Source organism: Barbus barbus, assembly GCF_936440315.1.
Source record: "Barbus barbus genome assembly, chromosome: 38".
In the NCBI taxonomy this organism is placed as follows: domain Eukaryota; kingdom Metazoa; phylum Chordata; class Actinopteri; order Cypriniformes; family Cyprinidae; genus Barbus; species Barbus barbus.
Window position 1 is genome coordinate 3,524,197 of NC_136716.1, and position 23,187 is coordinate 3,547,383.

The following is a 23,187-nucleotide window of genomic DNA, read 5'->3' on the forward strand; positions in this document are numbered from 1 at the left end:
TTACAGAACAAAGTCATGAAATTAAGTTGCTTCCAGCATTTTTTTTTGGGCTGGTCAAGATCTTTTAACGCAACTGAACATCATGCTACGATACCCTGAACAAACGTGATCAGTTAACTCAGTTTTGTTGGTTGCTACATATTAATTCATGAGAACATCAGAATCAATATGAACCTCTTGGTAATGTGGACACACGATCTTATGTTGCGGGAACAAAATCATCTTAAGTGAATGATTCATTTTTTGTTTCAGTTGTGAGCAGTTTTTAATGAATCAGTGGAGTCTTTGATTTATTGACTTGCTAATTACTTTATTAGCATGAAAAGATAGTACAAAAAGTTAAGTCTAAAAAGATATCTGAAATGTAGAAAATAAAATTAATATTTAACAATGTAAAAATATTAACACAGAAATGATCAGTGAATGGATTTAAGAGACTATCTGGTGGTATGAATAAAAATGGCCAATATTATCATTTATATTCTTTTAATATAGCAGATATCAAATTAACAATCTCATGAAAATATCACTTGCTTTAATATTTATGTGGAAGCGGGAAGACGAACTGCATCTCCAAGCAACCTTTACATCACACAAAAGATGGTTAAATAAATTAGCATATAATCCCAATTGACCATCTACTAGTTGCACATTCAGGGTTTTGTTGACAGATATCGGTCGATATTTTGTGTAATACAATCAGGTTGCAATACTGTATTAATGCAAAAGCACTCAAAAGACATCACTGTGGACAGCCCTCATGTTAGTGTGGTAAAACCATATGCCTCTTGGAGCCAGCTTTTGTACTGAGATTTGACCCGCAATGATCGAGTGCGCATAGGGAACATCAGCTGGCAAAGAAAGTTCCCATCAAGCCGTCCCATTTGCAGCCAAAAAGAGGGAAATTTAATAGTGAGCTCTATTCAACACCCACACTTTTGTCATCCTAAATGTTTTTGTCCTACACAAAGTAAAACCCATTCAAATCGTAGTTTCAGAAATATTGCATCCATTATTTTCCAGTTTCTATGCATAGTCTTTATTACATTCATTTAACATGCTTCTGCAATAATTAAATTTGACAGTACAAAAGAGATTTTAAAACGGAAGACATTTGATACTTTTTACTAGACTTTAAGCACTAAAATTTCTCAGAGGATCACCGTGTCCTTAACCAGAAAATTAAACAATTAACCTTTATATAAAAAAATAAAAATTCCCCAAAACCATTAGACAAGGAAAAATCTAAAAAGGCCACTACACTTGCACAAAATAAACTTAAATATATTTTTAGTGGTCATGTTTCAGTTTAAATTTTTAATTAGCTTTTTGAATAAATTCCAAAACCCACTGCAGTTTAACGTTAAGCATGGGAAACCCTGGTTTAAGTGTAATGGTAACATGTTTAATTGTACGTTTAAGACAAGTTAGAACTCTTATGACTAACCTAGATTACATTAGCAACTATATAATCGACAACAATTTGTAGTCTGATAAGGGCAATGTTTATTGGTATCAGTGTAGAAGTGCAAGTTCTCATCTTTTACATATTTAAAATACAAATATGAGAGGAATCATTTGCCTCACCTGATGTGAAATGATCAACAAGGACAATTTTATACAATAAGTTGTTTTATTATTCTTAAACTTAACACGTACACAAAAAGTGACGGTTGAATACTTGTCAAAATGCTTCAGTAATCAAAACAAACAAGGACACAAACCTTGTGCAGTCATTAAAACCAACCCCACCTTTACAGTGACAAAGGCAAAATCCGAGTGAGAAAAACAAGTCACAAGCACTAGATACAGTTTCACTTTTTTCGAGAGAAAATGGATTATTTTCTAAAACCAAATAGCTGAATGATCGGTGACATGTCCTCCGCCCTCAGAATGTTGCCTACACTCATTCAAAAGAAACATTCCAGTTCATTACAAGCTGACAATGTCTCTTTACAAAAACCACAAGCAGCTCAAATGTCACTCAAAACTGTGCAAATCAAACAGCTAACACCTATAAAATGTACCCAGCACTACAACCAAATAAAGCCTTTAGTACACAACCTGGAAGGCAGTTTCGTATTAAACAGATGCATCGGAGAATGAGGAAACTAGCCGAAAAAAAACCTTAACATTAAACCAGTTTAAAACAGATAGAAATTGCATTGCTGATGCTTTTTTTTTAAATAGCATTAAAGGGAATATTTTGAGTCACAAAGCCATCTTAATCAGCATTTTGTGAACCAGTTTACAAACGGTAGGATGCAGTACAAGAGTACGACACTCAGAAGAGGATAACTAGGAGCCAGGGATGGGTTTGTTGCGGTTGATGTTGGCTTCATAAGACTAGTAGTTTTGGTACCTGATGTTGGCTTTATGAGGCCAGTAGTTTTGGAACCTGCTACCTGTGACATTACAATCCTGCCATTGATGGGCTGAATGCGCCTGAATGTGTTGGTCATTAGGGGAGAGTTGGTGGTCTGGTTGATGTAGACAGTCGTAGTGAAGAGGTCGATCTATTTGGAGAAATCAAAATAATCTGAACCAAAGAGACACTTTGATCCTTTCCTCCCAATGGATAGGGAAGAGGGAGAAAAAAAAAAAAAAAAAAAAAAAAAAACACTTGGAACTATTTACTTCAATTCTCCTTTTCAAGATCAAGTTGTTCAAATGGCTTACAATCAGCATAAGTCTTAATTGTGAATTTACAAAAAGCTGTAGTTCAAGCAATATTCGCTTTAAATGATATCGAAAACCTGGTTATTGTCGATGCATCAGATTTTAGGTTGTGCACTTAAAAATCAGTTTTAATCAATCTTAAGTTTTAGCCTATTAAAAAGTAATGCAATTTATGTGCAACCCCAAATACAGAAACTTGAATTTAGGCCTATACACAAATTTGGAGTCTAGACTTACCAAGTCTTGGCTGACTTTAATGGGGTCTTTAAAGATGGTCCAAATCACGCCTTCATCGCAGTTTGGTGTAGTCAAAGATCCAAGATAACGGTAATACTTAGTCCTGTCCACTCCAGGAAGCAGATCATCCATGGTGAGCTCGTCAGAGATGTACGTTTTATCACCTGAAATGATTAAAACATGAACTTGTACATTACCAGCATACAGATCCACTTCTTTCCTAATACTATAGGAAAGGGTCCAAACCTGCACTCGCAATTTTTGCAAGATAAGATGTTAAGGTCTTCCAGCTCTCTGGTTTCCCAGTGTCATTAGAGGCCTGTGGGCGATTACAATTAACGGTCAATTGAACAATTTCTCCAACCATCAGAGATGAAAAGGCGACATACCTCAATGAAGATACCAAGAACTGCGAATACTGAATCACTGACATTACTTTCAGCCTTATTCACGATATGCAGCTGAGACACACAAAACCCTTTTAGAAGACCAGTATAAAACAAGAGCTTTAAATTTGTTCTATTATTTTCAAACCTCCATCGGGTATCGTTTGCCATTCACACTATGTTCAGATCCAGGTGTGGTGCTGCCATTACCCCAGTTAAGATGAAACTCCATGCTGGCAAACAAACCTGGCAGATCACCTCCTTCCACATGCATTTTCTCGTGATCAAGTGTAACTTTAACTGAAGAGTGAAACAACACATTAAACCGATTCTGTTCCCAGTCAGTAATTTACACAAAAGCTGAAATAGAAACATTAAGCTACTCACTTGTCCTGCCAGTGTTTTTAATCTCAGTTAAGGTAGCAGTGTCACCGTAGCCAGTGAAGGTGAAAGCAGTCAGATTAGTATTAGCCTGCACATTGGCAGTTACAACGTCTATTGGAGACTGTTCAGTGCCATTACAGTATTTTTCTGCGATTATGGGCCAAACGACATCACCTGAGATGCAAAAAAAAAAAAGAACCCACCTGGTAATTACCATCAAATCATGTATAAGCTCTGATACATTATTTGTATTTTATTTCTTTAAATGGAAAGTTCAGAAATAAAAGGAAAAAAATACTTACTACATGAAGGGCTATGATAGCACCAAGCTAAGAAGCAGCACATGAAAAGGGAGAGTAACGTTTGAAATGTCACATAATACACAATGCAACATTAGTCATAGAAATTACAAAGCAATCAAACGATAAACAAACACTTACACACAGATGTTGGTGTACTGCACACCTCATGCAACAGACAAGCAGCAAGGCAGGTGATGAAAGCATTCATCTAAAAAAAAAAAAAAAAAAAAAAAAAAAGAAATAGCAGAAGTAATGCAAATACTCTGCCTAGTTATGTAATTATCTGGCATATCAATTAAAAAAGATTTAAAAATGCATAGCTCCTTCCAAGAACAAAGTAACGTTTAAATATAACTTTAAAAAGCAGATCAAAATCATTTTTGTGATTCACTTCTCAGGTTTTAGTGCAAAGACAAACTGCTATCTTACCATTTTGGACAACTAAATGTTTAAACTCTTCCAGTCCTTAACTACTACACTTAACTTTGTCTTTTTTTTTATTTTATTTTTTTATTGCAAGTCACACCTGGCTCCTGTACTAAATCTACAAAACCCGATTTAAAAACCACTGTGTATGAAGGCTTTATACTCAAAAGGTTTCAAAGTCCTGAAATGTGCAAAGACATGATTAATCAGGTATCAAAATAAGATCATTGAGACAGGTGGCACCTAAAGTTTGTTAAGTGATTAGGCCAATTTGGTTCAGGTGTTTGATGAAAATTTAGGTTGACAGCAATCAAACTCTATCCCCAAACAGGTAGTTTGATGGCCAGTTCATAACCCAAAATGACCCAGGTTTGTTCATATTTTCCCATCAGTGGGTTGTTAAACAACCCAAATTGGGTTACCTTCAACCAAGCGACTTTGATATGCGTGTATGACATGGCATTAGCAGTTGAGCGGAAATAATGTAAGATCATACAAAAGACAGGCGTTCTCACATCAGAATAGATTTATTAGTCAAAAACGGAACCCTGCAAAAAGTTAGCAATCCAAGTTGTTTGTACACTGATTTGCAGTGAAGAAAAAAAAAAAAAGAAAAATAAGGAGAAACAATTGCTTGCAGCAGCCATGTGTGCTGATGTTTCATTTCAGATCTGTGACACCTCCTAAACTTTACCTTGCTCTGTAACATGCTCTCTCATTGGCTGTAGGTCGTTGCCGAAAGCACATTTCACACTGTAGGACTGTGAGTGACAGACAGGTCAAGATATTGAGAATGCTAAATATCCCACAGGCATCAGCAATGCTTTGGGGCTTCTCTTTGATCACGTCTTTGATAATGCACACTACACAATTGTCACTCACGTGAACGAGCACAGATTTGCCTCAGATTTCGGGCATTTGTCTGCGATTTCCACAAAATTATCTGTGATTGAAAATCAAGTCTAAAATCATGAGTGTCGGACCAGCATTGCTCTCCCAGAAGTTGTTCCAAACCTGAATCATGTTTTCCTTCTGCTGAACACAAAACAAGATATTTTGAAGAATGAGGGTAATCAACTAGTTTCTACTCCCTATTGACTTCCACAGTATGAAAACACTATACTACTCTAATACTAAGACAATGAGGACCAGAAACTATCCCTTTAAGGTAGGATATTGTTGATTTATTTAGCACTATGGCAGTTTTGAAGCATGCTAGGACCAAAGACTGTGTTAGTAATGTCTGTTAAAAATGTCTGTAAGGACGTCAGTCAGCTGTGTTAAGCATTCTTTCAGCACCCAGCTGGGGATACCATCAGCCATGTGTGGGTTATGCCTCTGCAGAGTCCTTTTTACTTCAGCACTTAGTGGTCTGCTGTTGGGGTGATTTTCTTGGCTGGGGTGCTGTTAGATTTTCAAAATATGCAAATAATACAAAATAATAAAACTAAAATAATTAATAAAATTGCGTAGAGCTCTCATGGAGAGCCACTGCCCTACAGAGTTCAGCTCCAACCCCTATTAAACACACCATAACAAGCTAATCAAGGTCTTACCAGGCATAAGCTGTCCCAATTCAAAGACTGCGTCCTTTGAAGGGCGCATTTGAAGGCCAATTGCATCACGGTGGTATGTCGAAGACTGCCCCAATTCACGATGCACCCTCCGAAGGCCGCTTTCAAAGGCCGATTCCTTCACCGCGGTGCAACGAAGGCTACTGCAGTTCGAAAACGACTTCAAATGCGCCCTTCGTTTCACAGGCGAATGGAGAATACAACAGATGGTTCCTTTGCGGCCTACCCTATCCCAGAATTCATATAGCGCTGTACTGACGATGGGATATTTATTCAAAGAAAATAGCAGGTGATAGTTCTGTGGTGGCCGACGAATACACTTATAAGTTTAATTATTGTGTTTTACTTTGCTCAAATAGCTAGCAGAACAAATGTTAAAGGTCAGGGGTCTGAAAATTTGAACTTTAGCAATGTTACACAGATTCTGCACAGATTCATTCACCCTTTGTTACCCTAACTATAATAACTTCACCCTAACAATAGAGTTTAATGCTAGGTTGCATCCGAAGGACTCGGTCTGGTCTAGCCTATAGGGAGGACTGTTCTTGTTGCCTAGCAACTGTGACAGCAGCCATGTTTGTAAGTGAACTTTTTATATTCAGCTGCATAAAACTAAACAGGGTTGTGTAATTCAGTAATTAAAAGACAAAAACTAACAATTCAAGCTCCATAGTTATTTTCTTAACAAATAACATCTATGGAAGCTCTCTTCACGCACTGTTGCTATGCGACAGGAGTGGCAATCGGGAACACCTGGTGGCGCAATTAAGAAATCCTGTGAAGGCTAAAATCGAAGCATTCTTTGAAGTGCGCAGCCTTTGAATTGGGATGCAGCTATAATAGAAGCTTCCAGACAGGTGTGCTGAGGCACGTTGGAGCTAAATTCTGCAGGACAGTTGCCCTCCAGGACCGAGTTTGGACACACCTGGACACGTTCCTGGATCCTTCGGATGTATGTGACCTTGGCTCTTCTTACGCCAGCAGTGAGGTTGTTCCTGGCTTCCCTCAATGCTGTTTTGTCACCTAAACTTGTTTGGGGGTACTGTTCTTTTTCTGAAGGCTGCAACATTGTCTACACCACGGGTCTCCAACCCTGGTCCTGGATAGTTCCCGGCACTCCAAACCCACTCAAACACACCAAAACCAGTCTGACAGAAGGTAACTCTCCAGGAGTAGGATTGGAAACCTCTGTTCTAGATCTAAATGGCCCTAAGATGTGGCAGCAATTTTGAACATATCTGATCATTGTGATCAAAAACGTCCTCCCTCTAGCCTCCTTCTGATAACTCTCATTTCTGAAGTGGTGGTATAAAAGCAATAACATAACAGCAGAGTTATCAGAACTGTTGAGGTGGGGGAAGGCTCTGTGAGCATCCCATTTTTATATACACAAATATACTACACCTTTTTTGCCACAGTGTAGAGCAGACCAAAATAAATATAACAAAATCTTTCTCTTGCCAGACAAGCAAAGTTGGCAACTAGAGTCCACTCTCTGGTCTCAACCACGGAAGTCGTTACTTTCACCATCTTGCTATAGGAGCACTTGTTGGGTATTGGGCCCTAGCTCTCTCTGCTAATGACCTGGACAGCTGACTAGAGGAAACAGCCGACTGGATAAAATGGGCTGCATGGGTTGCCTGTCTCACTCTTGTCTATGAGTGTGTGAAATAGTGCTAGTTTATTGCTAAATTCACTTTCCCTTAAACATAAATTCTGCTAATTCAGTGCGTACGGCTCTACACACCCCTGTTCAAAGTTTGTGAACAGGGGTGCTGTTTGAGATATAAAAAATAATCCAAAATAATACGTTGTCTATTTACACTTAACTTAATGCTAAAACCAACGAAATCATAAAATTGTTTTTTTTTTAAGGAAAAATAATTAAAAAAAATAGTTTAAATAACTTTGTTAACATTGTCACATAGTCGGCTTAATACAGCAGCCAGTATTTTTGAATAAGTGTCAACTTCTTGATTTGTCCATTTGTCCCACTCTTCTTTGCAAAGGAGTTCCAGATTGATCATATAGGTGATCTCCTATGTTCAGCCCTCTTCATTCTGCTAGTTTTTTTTTCCAATTGGATTTGGATCTGGGATGTAACTGGGGGGCAGGTTTTGTGCTAAAAATGATCACATTTATTGCAATATCCATGATCTTGACTACTGTCCCAGATAATCAGAAGTTACATGCTTCATTGTGGTGTTTGAGTGATGAGTAGTTGTTTTGTGCCAAACAAATGGTCCAAAATGTCAGTTTGGTTTTGACCATAACATGATTTTGGTTTATCTTTTATTTTTTTTTTGGTAATGGCTTCTCACTAGCCATCCTACCCCATAGCCCAGAAATGTAAAGGATTCATATATTGCTATCTCATGCAGCTTCTCTATTATTACTGTAAGTTTCTATTGACAGGTGCCTTGTTTTATTGTAATGTCATTGTTGTGCCCACACCACAGTGTTTTTCCTTGGACTGTCTACTCTTGTTGATGACAAAGTAATTTTAATTAGTTTTAATTAGTTAATCAGCATTACTTAAATTATGGGTTCAAGAAGAGTTTGAATGTACTTTGTTAATTCCAAATATCATGCCTTATTATAGAATGACATTTGAAAAAAAAATTACATTTCAGCACTGCCATTTTAACAGGGCTGTGTAGATTTATTTTTTTTAAACGCCCCTAATCCTCCTTCAAGAACTAAAGCTGTTCATGAGAGTCAGAGGTTATTGTTTGACTTTCAGGAAGGGTTCAAGATGTGTAAACCCTTCCAAAAACACTTCAAATATGGGAGGAAAATATGTGCTGGAGCAAGTATTTGCAGTGGTTATGGCAGCTTGTGTACAGTGTCTTTTCCGCCATCTGTATTTTGGTTGTACTGCCGTTCCCTGTTTTTGTTTATTGGAGCGCATCAGAACCTCAACAATGACAGAAAACTGGTTGTAGGTTTTTCCAAAAAGGTTAAATATTTTCTTCCTCAAACAATAGGTCCTTGGGTTTCCACCACATAATGTTTCAAATGTCTAATCAGGGTATTTAGTGTAAATAAACTCTTACTCTTTGGGATATTTTCCACACAAACCTGTCCCATGATTTTACAACCCAAAATGCATTGTTCAAAGAAAGTGAATGGTTATGTATTTGGTTTCAAACACACAGGGGCAGGTTGGGGTATTTAAAAGTAAATGACGTTTACCTGAAAGTGTAACAATTCAAACTGTTTTTTTATATATAAGGGGTAGGTTTAGGGTTAGAAAATATTGTTTGGTCAGTATAAAAATAATAGAAGTCTATGAAAACATTTCACAGAAACGTACGTGCATGCATATAGAAGATGCAATATCAATTTTCACTTTAAAATTTCAAGTATTTATCATTTATAAACAAACATGATTTTTAACAAATATTTATACTAAAGTATAATGTATTCAAGTTTCTCAAGTACAAAGAAGTGTTCTTGGATACAAAACACCTCTAGAAGCGGTTTATAAATACCAGTTTTACTGGAAGCATGAAAAGCTCAGTCATTTAAAACTTGTTTTGCTACACTGAAAGTAGACCTTGAGCACAAAATTAATGCTGCAAATTTCACACACACACAAAAAAAAGAAATAAAAAGCCCCAGAACTTGAAAACTGGAAGTTAAAGTTCAAAAGCACAAACCCTCGAGCATTCAAACGCTATTTCACAGCATGAAGAGATATTAACTTGAGATGAATAAAACACTTGCTACTTTGACTAAGAATATGGTAGGCCTTTTTTTATTTTGTGTAACATTTAAAATAATGGCCAAAACATCAAATGTTTATGGATTAGTTGAATCAAGTATGAACCAAAGCACAAGTGTTTTGACCAAACAAATAGTTACACTTTGGTGAAAAGACAAAGTAACACTACCACAAAGAAAACCAAACCCCTTGTGCATATACTTTAAATATTAACACTAAACCAAAGTGACACTCCAGAGCTGTGAATCTAAAAGCTGTGTTTTGTTTTGAAGTGCAAATCTTATAACGGTCTTAAAGATGCCAAATGTGGAGTAAAATTTAGACTTTCCAAAAAAAAACAAAAAACCTGCATAAACATGGGTTTCAAAAACACCCCACCAACAAAATTAGTTTATACATACTCATGAAACGGTAACTACAGAGCTTAAGGTCTATACCAGGGTTCCTCAAATCTTTCCCCTGGAGGTCCAATCTGCAGAGTTTAGCTCCATCCCTTATCAAACTCACCTACCTGTGATTTTCTAATGATCTTGAAGACTCTGATTAGCAGCTCGGGTGTGTTTGATTAGGGTTAGAGCTAAAATCTGCAGGAATGGTCCAGATTTGAGGATCCCTGGTCTATACAGTAGTAACTTATAGTTTGAATGCAATTAAGATTAATGCATACATGAACTAGCAGGATAACATTAAAAATACACTTTTCATTAAAGATCTGCATGGCAAATATCTGGAACAAGTATAATTGTTAAAGCTACTTCTCACAATCTGTTATATATACTCACAATTTTTTTTAAAAAAACTAACTCATTTCATAACATCATCAGTCCTCCCACTCGAATTCTACAGTATGCAGTTTCTAAATCAAAGTTGGTGTAAGGGTCAGGGTTTGACAATCAGAAGAGAGGTCTAGAGCATCCACATTTCATGCTGTTTGGGAAACAGGACCAGTAGCTCTGGAACCAGCCACCTGTGACGTCACGATCTTGCTATTGACCGGATGAACACCCCTTAACGTGTCCACCATTAGGCGAGAGCTGGTTATCTTGTTGACGTAAACACTTGTACTGAACAGGTCAATCTAATAGAAATTAAAAAAGGGTTTGAAACTATTAAACTAAAGATACTGGAATTCCTACTTTAAAAACTAAAAGTAAAGAAATGTACTTCAGCAGTTACAGACTCTGCAAAATCAGCCTTTTGACTCAACTTACCAAATCCCAAATGACTTTGATAGGGTCTTAAAGATGGCCCAATCACACCTTCATTGCAGTTTGGTGAGGTCAAAGAACCTAGATAACAGTAATATTTGGTCTGGTCCACTCCAGGAAGCAGATCATCCATAGAGATATATTCAGCGATGCTTTATCACCTGAGAAGCAGAAAGGGCATTAGCAAAGAAGTCGGTTTTATTGTACTTATACAGCTCTTCTCACAGAAGCAATTAAGAGACTTAAATACTGGTTAGTTTTGTTCAAAGCAAGCTCATGCAATTCTTAAAGTAATAATGAAGATCAGGTTGTTTGGGTACATGCCTGAAGAACGCAAATAAGGGATTTAGTGGTCAGTTTTGTCAGAGTAAGTAATTCTCTGAAAGCATCAGTGAAGATAACACTATTTGAATAGTCTGTAGGAGTCTGGTGAGTGTTTAACATTTTCTAAATGTAATAAGTCATTTAAGCAACAATATTGAAATACAGGGTAGGCTTACAATTTTGTTGCATCTCTGCTTTCAGGCAGAATTGGCAATTGAAATAATTGCTTTAGTGGATTAGATTTGACATCTTTCCCACCTGCAAGTAACTTAAACCAGGAACTGCTAGAAAGTTATGACTCGATTTAACCACTTTAGTCTTTCAGGAGGAAAAAAAAAAAGACAGCAGGGCAAAATTCCTAAAGATAAATGTTATGCAGTTATACAAAATGTGGCAAGTACTGCCACTTTTGGTGCCGGAAACTTGCCTGCATTGGCGATTTCTGACAGGTAAGATGTTAAGGTCTTACAGCTCTCTAATTTAACAGTGACATGGCCTGAGACTTAAAATAAATTAATCTTATGACTAATAAAATTCAGTCTCAATTTATTGGCAAAACATTTGAAAAATAAGAGGTCCTTTATTGGAATCAGTGGCTCCATGACTTTAACATCCATGGAAACTTTCCACTGCATAAAAGGCTTTTTAGAAATGGAAAGTGTTCTAATAAAAGCATTGTTATTCACTAAAAGATTATTTTTTGGCACTCCAAATACCCTTTTAAAACCTTTACTTAAAAAGTGTTGCAAACATACCTCAATAGCAGCCAATATAGTTGAACCATTGTGTACGACCTCATTCACTACACAGACAGGACAAGTCAGTAACAATAAAGCACTACATTTGTACTAGTCTGTGCAAATATCATACCTCCATAGGGTATTGTTTTCCATCCACAGTGTGTTCAGATCCAAGCATTACCCCAGTGAAGATGAAACCGTGTACTGGCAAACAAGCCTGGCAAATCACCTCCTTCCACATGCATTTTCTTGTGATCTAGTGCAACTTTAACTGAAGATTAAAGTCAAACTATGCTAGAAAACACTATTAGAAGAGATAACTCCATGAAGAAGATGCAGCTGCAAAAAGCTAACAAAACCAGACATGAAACATGCAGAGTCTTGTCTTGTGTAAACGCACATATGATAACACAAAGAGCTACATTAACTCACTTGTCGTGCCAGTGTTTTTAAATCTGAGTCAATGTTGTGTTGTTATCATAGTGAAGGTGAAAGAGGTCAGATTAGTATTAGCCTGGGCATTGGTGGTTATGATGTCTATTGGAGACTGTTGAGTGCCATTAGTGTCTTTTTCTGCAATTATGGGCCAAACAACATCACCCGAGATGCAGAAAGCACTTAAAAGCAAAGCTCACTAACTTTGTGATATTTGAGACTTGTTTTTTCAGGGCCATGAAAGGAATTATGAAGTAGAAAAGAAAGATTTACTACACGATGGCATGTGATAACACCAAGCTGCGAAAAGCCTAAAATACAGCAAGATTGACACACTAAGGTAACAACTCAATGACATTAGTTTGGGGAAGTCAAACGATCATATTTTACCCACATATATCAGTGCGCCGTGCACAGGCAACAGAAAAGCTACAAAGCAGGAAGCAAGCATTCATCTTGGAGGGGGAAAAGAAAATGCATGGGTGTGTTAAACACTCAAAAATCTCCTATTCGACTATAATTTATAGTAATAGTCTTCTCTTCTGATTAGTAGCCAAAGCCAAGCCAAAATACAGTTTGACCTGTAAAACCCTCTAAACAATTACTCCAAAAGCTTTACACTAAAAAGCTTTAAAAGAACAAACAAGCTTAAGGTGACCACCGAAAACAAATAGTAACAGGAGTTACCCTTTAAGCTAATTAGGGCCAGTTTGGATTAGGTGAAGCAGGTGTAGCAGGTCTCCACCCCCAGAAGACACGCGGAAACACTAGTTCCAAAAGCAATTTATGTCAATTGCATGAATTTTTGATGATTCGTATACTATATTAAGTGGCTAAAACTGTTTTCAACATTGATAATAATGTTTTTGAGCAGCAAATCCACATATTGGAATGATTTCTGAAGGATCATGTGACACTGAAGACTGGAGTAATGATGTTGAAAACAGGAATTACATTTTAAAATATATTCAAATAGAAAACATATTTCACAATATTACTGTGTTTGCTGTAATTGTATTTAAATGTCGCCACATTTATATATGGTTAAGCATAAACAGAACTCAACATTTTGTTATTAAACAACAAACATTTATTATTTCAGTTTTAATAGCTGTCATCCCTTAAATACTACAGAATCACCTACTGTTGAGTAAAATTGCAGATAACAGAAGGTTCATATAAAATATATGGAGTCTTTACGATTTCAGCTGTTTTAAACTAAGAGTTTGAATATATATAATAATTGATATCCTAAGAACTCATGTTATGCTCACAGATGATAAAATGTGCGTCAAAAATACATTTGGTACAAATAGAAATACAACTGGTAAATACAGGAAAAGCTTCACGTCATTAACTCCTACCTTATGTAAGAAGATTCACTAATGACAAAATCAACATAGAAACCACCATGATCAAGTGCCATCAACAAAGTGCACATAATTCACAAGAGCAATAAATGAAATCAGCTCATAAAATGTGTGTGCAAAGCATTTTTACAGCCAATACAAACCGGACAAGAGAAGTACTGTGATAACAGATAAAGTGGATGATGAAGGTGCTGCAGATGCCACTGTGACCTGTGATGTCACGACTCTGCCATTCGGGGGCTGAACTCCTCTGAAGCTGTTGGTGTTTAGAACTGAAGCCCTTGTGTCGTTGAAAAGGACAGTTGTGGTGAAGCGTTTGATCTGTTTGGAGGAATAAAGTAAATAGAGTGACTTTTTAAAACTCAGAATATGTAGAAGTTGTCATCCAGTAACAGATGATTGGAATTTGTATGAATTACTGTACCACAGGGTTGCCGTTATTTACAAAGTCGTGGCTGACTTTGACGGGCTCTTTAAACACAGTCCAAATTTAATCACAGCTTCATTGCAGCTGGGTGTAGTCAGAGAGCCTTGGTAGCGGTAATATTTAGTCCTGTCCACACCTTCAATCAGACTGTTCAGTGTGATTTGATTCATGATGTCCGAGGTTTGACTACCTAAATATACAAAATATACAGAGGGTGTAATGAAACTACTTGGCTGTCTTAAGTTTTGTGCCAATTTGTTGTTAAGTCATACTGGTGAAGAGAGATTAACCAAACATACCAGCGTTTAAAGGTTCACCCCAAAATGAAAAACTCATTGTTCCATCTTTGCTTTTGCTCACACAGTGAAAGCCAGTGTAGTCCAGTGTTGTTTTGAACCCCACTGACTTTTACTGTATGGACAAAAACAGTTGAAACATTCTTCAAAATGTCTTTGGAATGACGCAAGGGTGAATAAATGATCACAAGAAGTAGATTTTTTTACGGTGAACTATCCCTCACAAAACTGTCAATTTAAGATTCTTAAACTATTTATTTACCTGAATTGCGTACACTGTAAAAAAATAATCGTAAAAAAACGGTCAAATGACTGGCAGCTACGGCTGCCAAACAAAAACCGTAAAATTAAGGTAAAATATCTTAATTCAAACAAGGAAAAACCTGTAAAATAACAGTGTTTCTCTGTAGAACTTTTAGTGCTGTCACTTTATTGAAGGTGTTTGATCATTATAATCTAGGAAAAATCCATAAAATAACAGTTTTACGCTGTAAAAAAATAATCGTAAAAAAACGGTCAAATGACTGGCAGCTACGGCTGCCAAAACAAAAACCGTAAAATTAAGGTAAAATATCTTAATTCAAACAAGGAAAAACCTGTAAAATAACAGGGTTTTTTTCTAAAACTTTTAATGAAAAGATCTGTAAAATGATAGTTTTTGCACTTTATTGGAATTAAGATATTTTTCATTTATTTTACGGTTTTTGTTTGGCAGCCGTAGCTGCCAGTCATTTGACCGTTTTTTTTACGATTATTTTTTTTACAGTGTATTTTTGTCAAACAGGATGTTAGGATATCCCAGCTTTTTGTTTTGTTTGCTTCATTGTTTCCCTGTTGGTTAAAAAAAAAAACAGAATACATGCCCATGTGCACACAACCAAGCCATTTATGTTTGTGTTTTCCTCCGGATATAATAAATGTCATGCTCACCTCAATGAAGAAACCAAGAACAGCCAATGCTGTGCTGTCTTTGGCAGCAAGAGCAGCTGACACATTCCCGTTGTATTTTGAATGGACACTTACAATGTGCAGCTATGAGACGATATAAGAACCCACACAATGAATGATCACATAAACCCTTAAAAATAAAGGTTCTTCCATTGCATCACAGTGAAAACCCCCTTTTTAAAAGAGTTTATTCATACTCAGGCTGCTTTGAGGGGAAACATTTGAAACAATGCAGTCCATTTTCAAAATTGAATCATACCTCCATTGGGTATTGTTTGCCATCCACGGTGTGTTCAGAGCCAGGCGAGGAGCTGCCGTTACCCCAGTGGAGATGGAATTGTTTGGTGTTGTATACACCCGGAAGAGCACCTCCTTGCACTTTAATTTTCTCATCATCCAGGTTGACCACCACTGTGAAGACAATCGACATATTACGCTAAACTTACACTGCAAAGCAGTCAAAGAAGCACTTTCTCAGCCTCTTTGCATCGACTGTTTATTGCTGCTCAGAAGTAGCATTTGCTCTGCAATTACAACGGTATACTTTAATAGAGGAGGTGGGTTAGCAGGCTTAATTTAGTCTGGCTTTTATGCAATATTGCATCTTCACATTGAATTTTTAGCAGGCACAGAGCAGCCCTAACTCGGCTGTTTAAACATGCCTTGAGATACAATGTCCACGATATACTGAGCATCAAAGATGATTGATCTGCGCTCTACTGTTGCCAGTCTAAGGCCACATCCACACGGAGCCAGAGCTTTCCCTATCCAAAAAATGTTTTCATCGTTCTTCCATAAACACGGCGTCATCTCAAGAAATATCAAAGTACACATGAAACCACTTGTGAAACCACACGAGTTTCCATTGTGTAGTCAGCGAGTCTCATGGAACACAAAGAGGCATCAAATAACTTTTATCCTGCTGTTGTCGAACAGTAGATCGCCTACATCTATTTGCTGGCTCGCACTTTTGTACTTCTCTGTGCAACCTTTTTAATGTGATGCTTCTCATGTTACAGTTTCCTAAGAATGTTTTGTTAGTATCCTCATTTTGAAGTGACTGAATAATAAGGTGACCATATGTGCCATTTTGGAGAGAAAATATCCCAGAATGTAATCAACGTTATTTGCGTTCAGCATGTGTGTGCTTTCTGCTGATCATAACAACGCTGATTACGATGATAACGTACTCTCCAAAATGGCGGAAGACGGCAACTCAGGGAGAAGAATTGTTGAATAAATTATGTTATTATTGTTTTCTTTGTGCACAAAAAGTATTCTCGTAGCTTCGTAAAATTACAGTTGAACCCCTGATGTCACATGGACTATTTTACCGATGTCCTTACTACGTTCCTGTGCCTCAATCGTGATATCATCCTTACGGTCTGGAGGATGAGAGTGCTCTCAGATTTCATCAAAAATATCTTAATTTGTGTTCCTGAAGATGAACAAAGGTCTTTACGGGTTTGGAACGGCATGAGGGTGAGTACTTAATGGCAGAATTTTCATTTTTGGGTGAATTAACCCTTTAATGTCATACAGAGATCGATTCTGTAAAATGTGTATTGAAATAAATGCAAGTAATATCAAGAAATTAAGGTTCCCAGTGTGCAGTGACCCTTACCGGAGTCGCCAGAGTTTACGATTGACATGAAGGTGGAGTTGTCATCAAAACCAGTGAAGTTAAAGGAGGTCAGGTTAGGATTTCCCTGAACACTTGCAGTCACGATATTAATGGGAGATTGCTTGGATCCATTGCAATATTGTGGAGCAATCTTGGGCCATGTGGTAAAATCTATTACAAATCAGGAGTCAAAAAAAAAAGTATTAATAAAAATCACTATAGAACAAGTATATTGAAATCTAAAACTGTATAATAACAGTTATAGTCTTATGTCTATGTGGAATATTTTAGGATGCCAAAAAAAAAAAAAAGGATAAATCACACTTACTGCATGCTGACTTGTGATAGCACCATTCTGTTTAGGGTGAAATTACAACATTAATTAAAGCTGCAAGCAGCGATGACGGGCCCAAGCCATCAGCGCAACCGCCACCCCTCGTGGCATCAGGAAAACGGTGCCCAGCGAGCACACACATTACAGTAACTCTCTAGCAGTTTGGTTTTAAGGGATACGGCAATTAAAGGGTTAATCCAAACCATCAACTTGGTGAAACACACACACAGAGAACAACATATAAAACATAACATATACATTTTAATTGACATAACTTGCTGTAGTTTTCTAAATGTTTGACCAATTAAAACAATTTAGTTGAATGGACTATAAAACTAGCTCCCTAAAGGTTGAGCCAACTAAAAAATAACAATTCAGATAACACTTTTAAGTCAGAAATTGACTGAACATAAAATTTCTGTGGAACTAGTTACTAAATAATAATTAAAATTTTTTACAGTGAACAGCAAATCGTCATAGTAGAATGATTTCTGAAGAATCGTGTGACACTGAAGACTGGAGTGATGCTAAATATTCAGTTCGGCATAACAGGAATAAATTACATTTCAAAATATATTTGAATAAACAATAGTCAGTTACTATAAATTGTAATAATATTTCACAATATTACTGTTTTTACTGTATTTTTTAAATGTAGCCTTGATTACTTATGTGTGTGTGTGTGTACATATATACACTCATATATGGGTCCAATGACGTATACACACACAAACATCTTGATTGGTCTTTGGACCCTCATATGGTACATAAACAGAAATCAATTGGAGACATTTTGTTATTAACAGCAAAAATGTATTATGTCAGTTTTAATAGATTTGAGCATAAATCATCATGTTTTAACATTTAAAACATAAATCATCTTAAATACTACTGAATCATCAAATGTGGAATAATTACAGATCACAAGCTTCAAATAAAGCATCAGCAGTCTGTATGATTTTAAGCATTTTAGCCAAGACTTTGGGATAAAAAATAATGTTAATAATTGATATCCTAAGGACTTATATTATACTCAAAGATAGCAAATTGTGCGTTTAAAAATACTCTTGGTAGGACTAGATATACAATTGGTAGAAAAAGGAACAGCTACGTGTCATCAACTCCTAACTTGCATCTTTTTTCCATGTAACAAGACTCACAAGTGATAAAATCAATATATACAGAAATCATCAATCACAATCAAGTGCAATCAATTAAAGCACACATCATTTGCAATTGCAATAAATTAAATCAGCTCATATGTGCACAAAGCATATTTCTACAGCCAACACAAACTGGACAAGAGAAGAACTGTGATAAAAGATAAAGTGGATGTGGCGGCTGATGAAGTTGTTGTAGTTGTTGATGTTGAAGCTGTGACAGTTGTTGCTATTTGTCCCATCTGTGACATCACAACTCTGCCATTCAAGGGCTGAACTCCTCTGAAGTTGTTGGTGTTCAGAACTGAAGCGTTTGCGTCTTTAAAAAAGACAGTTGTGCTGAAGCGTTTGATCTGTTTGGAGGAATAATGTAAACAATTTTAACTCAGAATATGTAGTTGTCATCCAGTGCACTGAAAAAAAAAATATACTTTTTTTTTGTTTTTAAGGTATGTGGTTGCAAACAATTTTTTTTAGCTACATTTAAAAAATAAATAAAAAAAAAAGTTGAAAGTTAGTCGACTAAATTTGTTTCTAAATGTAGCTAAAATAAATTGATTGCAACCACTTACCTTAAAAAAAAATTTTAGTAAATCCAATGAATCATGTTTTCAGTGTAACAGATGATTGGGGTTTTTATGAATGTACCAAATAGTTGCCTTTACTTACAAAATCATGGTTGACTTTGACAGGCTCTTTAAACACAGTCCAGATCACAGCTTCATTACAGCTGGGTGTAGTCAGAGAGCCTTGGTAGCGGTAATATTTAGTCAGGTCCACACCTTCAATCAGACTGTTCAGTGTGATTTGATTCATGATGTCCGAGGTTTGATCACCTAAATATATAAAAAAGTCAAAAAGGTGCAATGAAACTACTTGGCTGTTCTCAGTTTTGCGCTGATTTGTTGTTAAATCATATTGGTGCAGACTAGAGAGATTAACCAAATATGCCAATATTAAAAGGTTCACTCAAATTAAAAACTCCATATAAATGAAAGTCAGTGTGGACCAGTGTTGTTTTGGACCCCACTGACTTCCACTGTATGGACAAAATTAAGAAACGACAAAAAGTTGATTTTGGGGTGAACTATCCATTTAAGCAATTGCTCACAAAACTGCTGACTCAAGACGCTTACAAGCTATTTGTTTACCTGAATTGGAGATGTTTTTCAAATAGGATGTTAAAATATCCCAGCTTTTTGTTTTGTTAGCATCACTGGTTCCCTGTTGGTTAAATAAAAAAATAAAGCATAATGCATGTGCACACAACCAAGCCATTTATGTTTGTGTTTTCCTCCGGATATAATAAATGTCATGCTCACCTCAATGAAGAAACCAAGAACAGCCAATGCTGTGCTGTCTTTGGCAGCAAGAGCAGCTGACACATTCCCGTTGTATTTTGAATGGACACTTACAATGTGCAGCTATGAGACAACATAAGAACCCACACAATGAATGATCACATAAACCCTTAAAAATAGGTTTGGCAGTGGCTATTTGCACTAAGTGTAAATTAAAACAAGTACTACACACGTATTACCATCTGCGCCACTAGAGCAGTTTCATCAGTTTTAAAAGTTTATTTTAAAAACTATTCAGGTTCTTCATTGAATCAAAAATAGTTATTCTATTGCATCACTGTGAAAACCCCCTTTTGGAGCCTTTTTTAAAGCGTTTACTCATACTCAGGCTGCTTTGAGGGGAAACATTTGAATTAATGCAGTGCATTTTCAGAGAAAATTCAATCAATCATACCTCCATTGGGTATTGTTTGCCATCCACGGTGTGTTCGGAGCCAGGCGAGGAGCTGCCGTTACCCCAGTGGAGATGGAATTGTTTGGAGTTGTATACACCTGGAAGAGCACCTCCTTGCACTTTAATTATCTCATCATCCAGGTTGACCACCACTGTGAAGACAATTGGATATATTACACCAAATTTACACTGCAAAGTTTGCACAGAAGCGCTTTCTCTGTCTCTTTACATCGACTGTTTAATGCTGCTCAGAAGTAGCATTAATACTGGGTGCAGAGTTGGGTTAGAGCAGGCTTAAATTTAATCTGGCTCTTATGCAACACTGCATCTTTACGTTGCCTTGTATCTACATGTGCAATGACAATAAATTGAATCCAATCCAATCCAATCTTTACATTGAATTTTAAGCAGGCACAGAGCAGCCCTAACTCAGCTAGGTCCGGGATTGAACATCACCGATGATTGATCTGCACTCTACACCTGTACCTCTACTTACTTTTGGCAGACTAAGGCCCGGTTTCACAGACAGGGCTTAGACTAAACCAGGATTAGGCCATAGTCCAATTAGGACATTTAAGTCATTTTTATAAACATGCCTTAGAAAAAAACATTACTGGTGTACATTTTGAGACAAAACAAAGGCACTGATATATTTTAAGATCAGTCAGTGCAAGTTTATTTCAGTTGAAACAGCTCAGACTTACATTTTAGTCTAGGCTTAAACCTTGTCTGTGAAACTGGGGGTAAATTACCAAAATGTAGTAGTCAGTGAGTCTCATGGAACACAAAGAGGCATCAAATAACTTTTATCTTGCAGTTTTATACTACTCTGTGCAACCTTTTTAATGTGATGCTTCTCATGTTACCGCCTAAGGATTGGTTTTGTTTGTTGGTATTCCTTATTTGGAAGTCACTGAATAAGTGATTGCGGAATAATTTTAGCAGGATGAAAGATGAACAAATCCTAGGAATGTCCAGGTTATTCTGAAAAATGTGCACATTGTAATATCAGCAAATTAAGGTTCTCAGTGTGCAGTGACCCTTACCGGAGTCGCCAGAGTTTACGATTGACATGAAGGTGGAGTTGTCATCAAAACCAGTGAAGTTAAAGGAGGTCAGGTTAGGATTTCCCTGAACACTTGCAGTCACGATATTAATGGGAGATTGCTTGGATCCATTGCAATATTGTGGAGCAATCTTGGACCAGGTGGTAAAATCTATTACAAATCAGGAGTCCAAAATCATTTAAGAACAAGCATATCAATATTTAACATTTATAATAAATTTATATTAAGTTTTATGTCAATTTGGAATATTTTAGGATGCAAAAAATAAAGAATAAATCAAACTTACTGCATGCTGGCTTGTGATAGCACCATTCTGTTTAGGGTGAAATTACAACATTAATAAATATAACCAATGCAACTTCCTATCAAAGCTTTTCAAGAGCCTTTAGTGCCTACTTTAAGAGAGTCATACAAAATAAAATTATATATTCAGTTAACGAAGCTGAACTTCAGTTACACTCACCCACTGACGCGTCCGCACTGTAGACGGTGGGACACAGAAGAGCAGCGAGGCAAGGTACCAGCAACACAATCATCTGCATCAAAAGAAACACATTAAAAACTGAAACAATGCTGTTAACAGAATTCAATTGGATTGTAATTTTAAATGAGAAATAAAATCAATTAGATAATGTAGACTAACTCTGGTCTTACCTCTCTGACTTGATTCACCTGTCCGTATGCAGTAATATGATGAGTTGGCTTCATTCCCGCCTTTAGTACTCTTCACAGCTCACCTGTAGTGGGTGGGTCACTTTCATCTGTTCATCTGCTGACGGAAAAACTGCATTCCTATCTAAAGCTCACATGTCACATTGCTAGGCGTCGGTTATCTTCGGAGATGTCTTACGAATTCCTATTAGTCACTTTAAATTAATCTTATCTTATAGTTTTTACATCTCAGCATCACCGGTCATGCTTTCCAACGCTCTCGTGATGAAGGGTGAAAACGAAGTTCACTACCACGCGCTTTCGCTTACCAGCCTTTAAAATGAGTCAAAGTACTTTCTTTGTTAGCTGTCGACTTTGAAATGTTTAAAAAAATAATAATTCAAATAAACGGTTATAAATAGCACCAGTGTCTGTTAATTTGGTTATGTAAAAAGCAAGGTAAACTGTTCTGGAGTTTCTTAAAAACAACATTAAACCCAAGAACCAGCCATTTAGTGATTAATTAGACAGAATTCTAAATTTAACTCGTTATGAAAATCGTATCATCGTTTGATTATGTCATTCCAAACATAACCATTCTACCGTAGCATGCAAAGGCCGAATAATATAAACAGAAACCATTAGCCTGTATTGTTACTGTCAATCATCCTTGTTCTTCTGTTGAGGTTATTGTAAAGGGCATTTACAATATCACGCATGTTCAGATGAATGACATCAGTTGATTTATAAGCTATCCCACTTGATTTTTATTTCTCTTTTTTTTTGGACCATCAAAGAAGTGAATATTCAACCCGATTGCAATTAGAAAACATCATTATTTTGATGTGATGATATGTATATATATAGTATGAAAACACAAATTCATACGAATTCGCTACCATTCTGTAAAAAAAATAAAAATAAAAAAAATAATAAAGTTGCTATGTTCTATAAGATTCTATATTCATCTATGATGACCACTTATGGCTTTTGTATGAGATACATCAGATATAAAAATAGAATAGTATAGCTATTACATAAGAAAGAATTCCTTTAACAGTAAGTTGCTGCTTTTAAGGATAGGCACAAGCATGTGTCCCACCTCAGCTAAATTAGATGCACGTTAATATGCT

The 23,187-nt window shown here is 36.5% G+C and overlaps 1 protein-coding gene across 1 annotated transcript; it reads right to left on the reverse strand.

Annotated features, from left to right (window-relative positions):
- Positions 1-535: 535 nt before the first annotated feature.
- On the reverse strand, positions 536-22,142 carry LOC306858105 (uncharacterized protein; the record flags this gene model as incomplete). Its single annotated transcript, XM_079398502.1, has 23 exons — positions 22,058-22,142; positions 21,867-21,939; positions 21,690-21,716; positions 21,383-21,553; positions 20,337-20,488; positions 19,904-20,005; positions 19,733-19,805; positions 19,251-19,417; positions 18,718-18,934; positions 17,088-17,258; positions 16,798-16,848; positions 15,723-15,874; positions 15,446-15,547; positions 13,952-14,113; positions 5,109-5,175; positions 3,989-4,015; positions 3,690-3,860; positions 3,451-3,602; positions 3,306-3,377; positions 3,163-3,235; positions 2,917-3,080; positions 2,363-2,516; positions 536-582 (listed from the first exon to the last, which is right to left on the reverse strand). The coding sequence occupies exons 1-23, from the start codon at positions 22,109-22,111 to the stop codon at positions 536-538; spliced, it is 2,601 nt and encodes an 866-aa protein (XP_079254628.1). The 5' UTR covers positions 22,112-22,142.
- Positions 22,143-23,187: the final 1,045 nt, after the last annotated feature.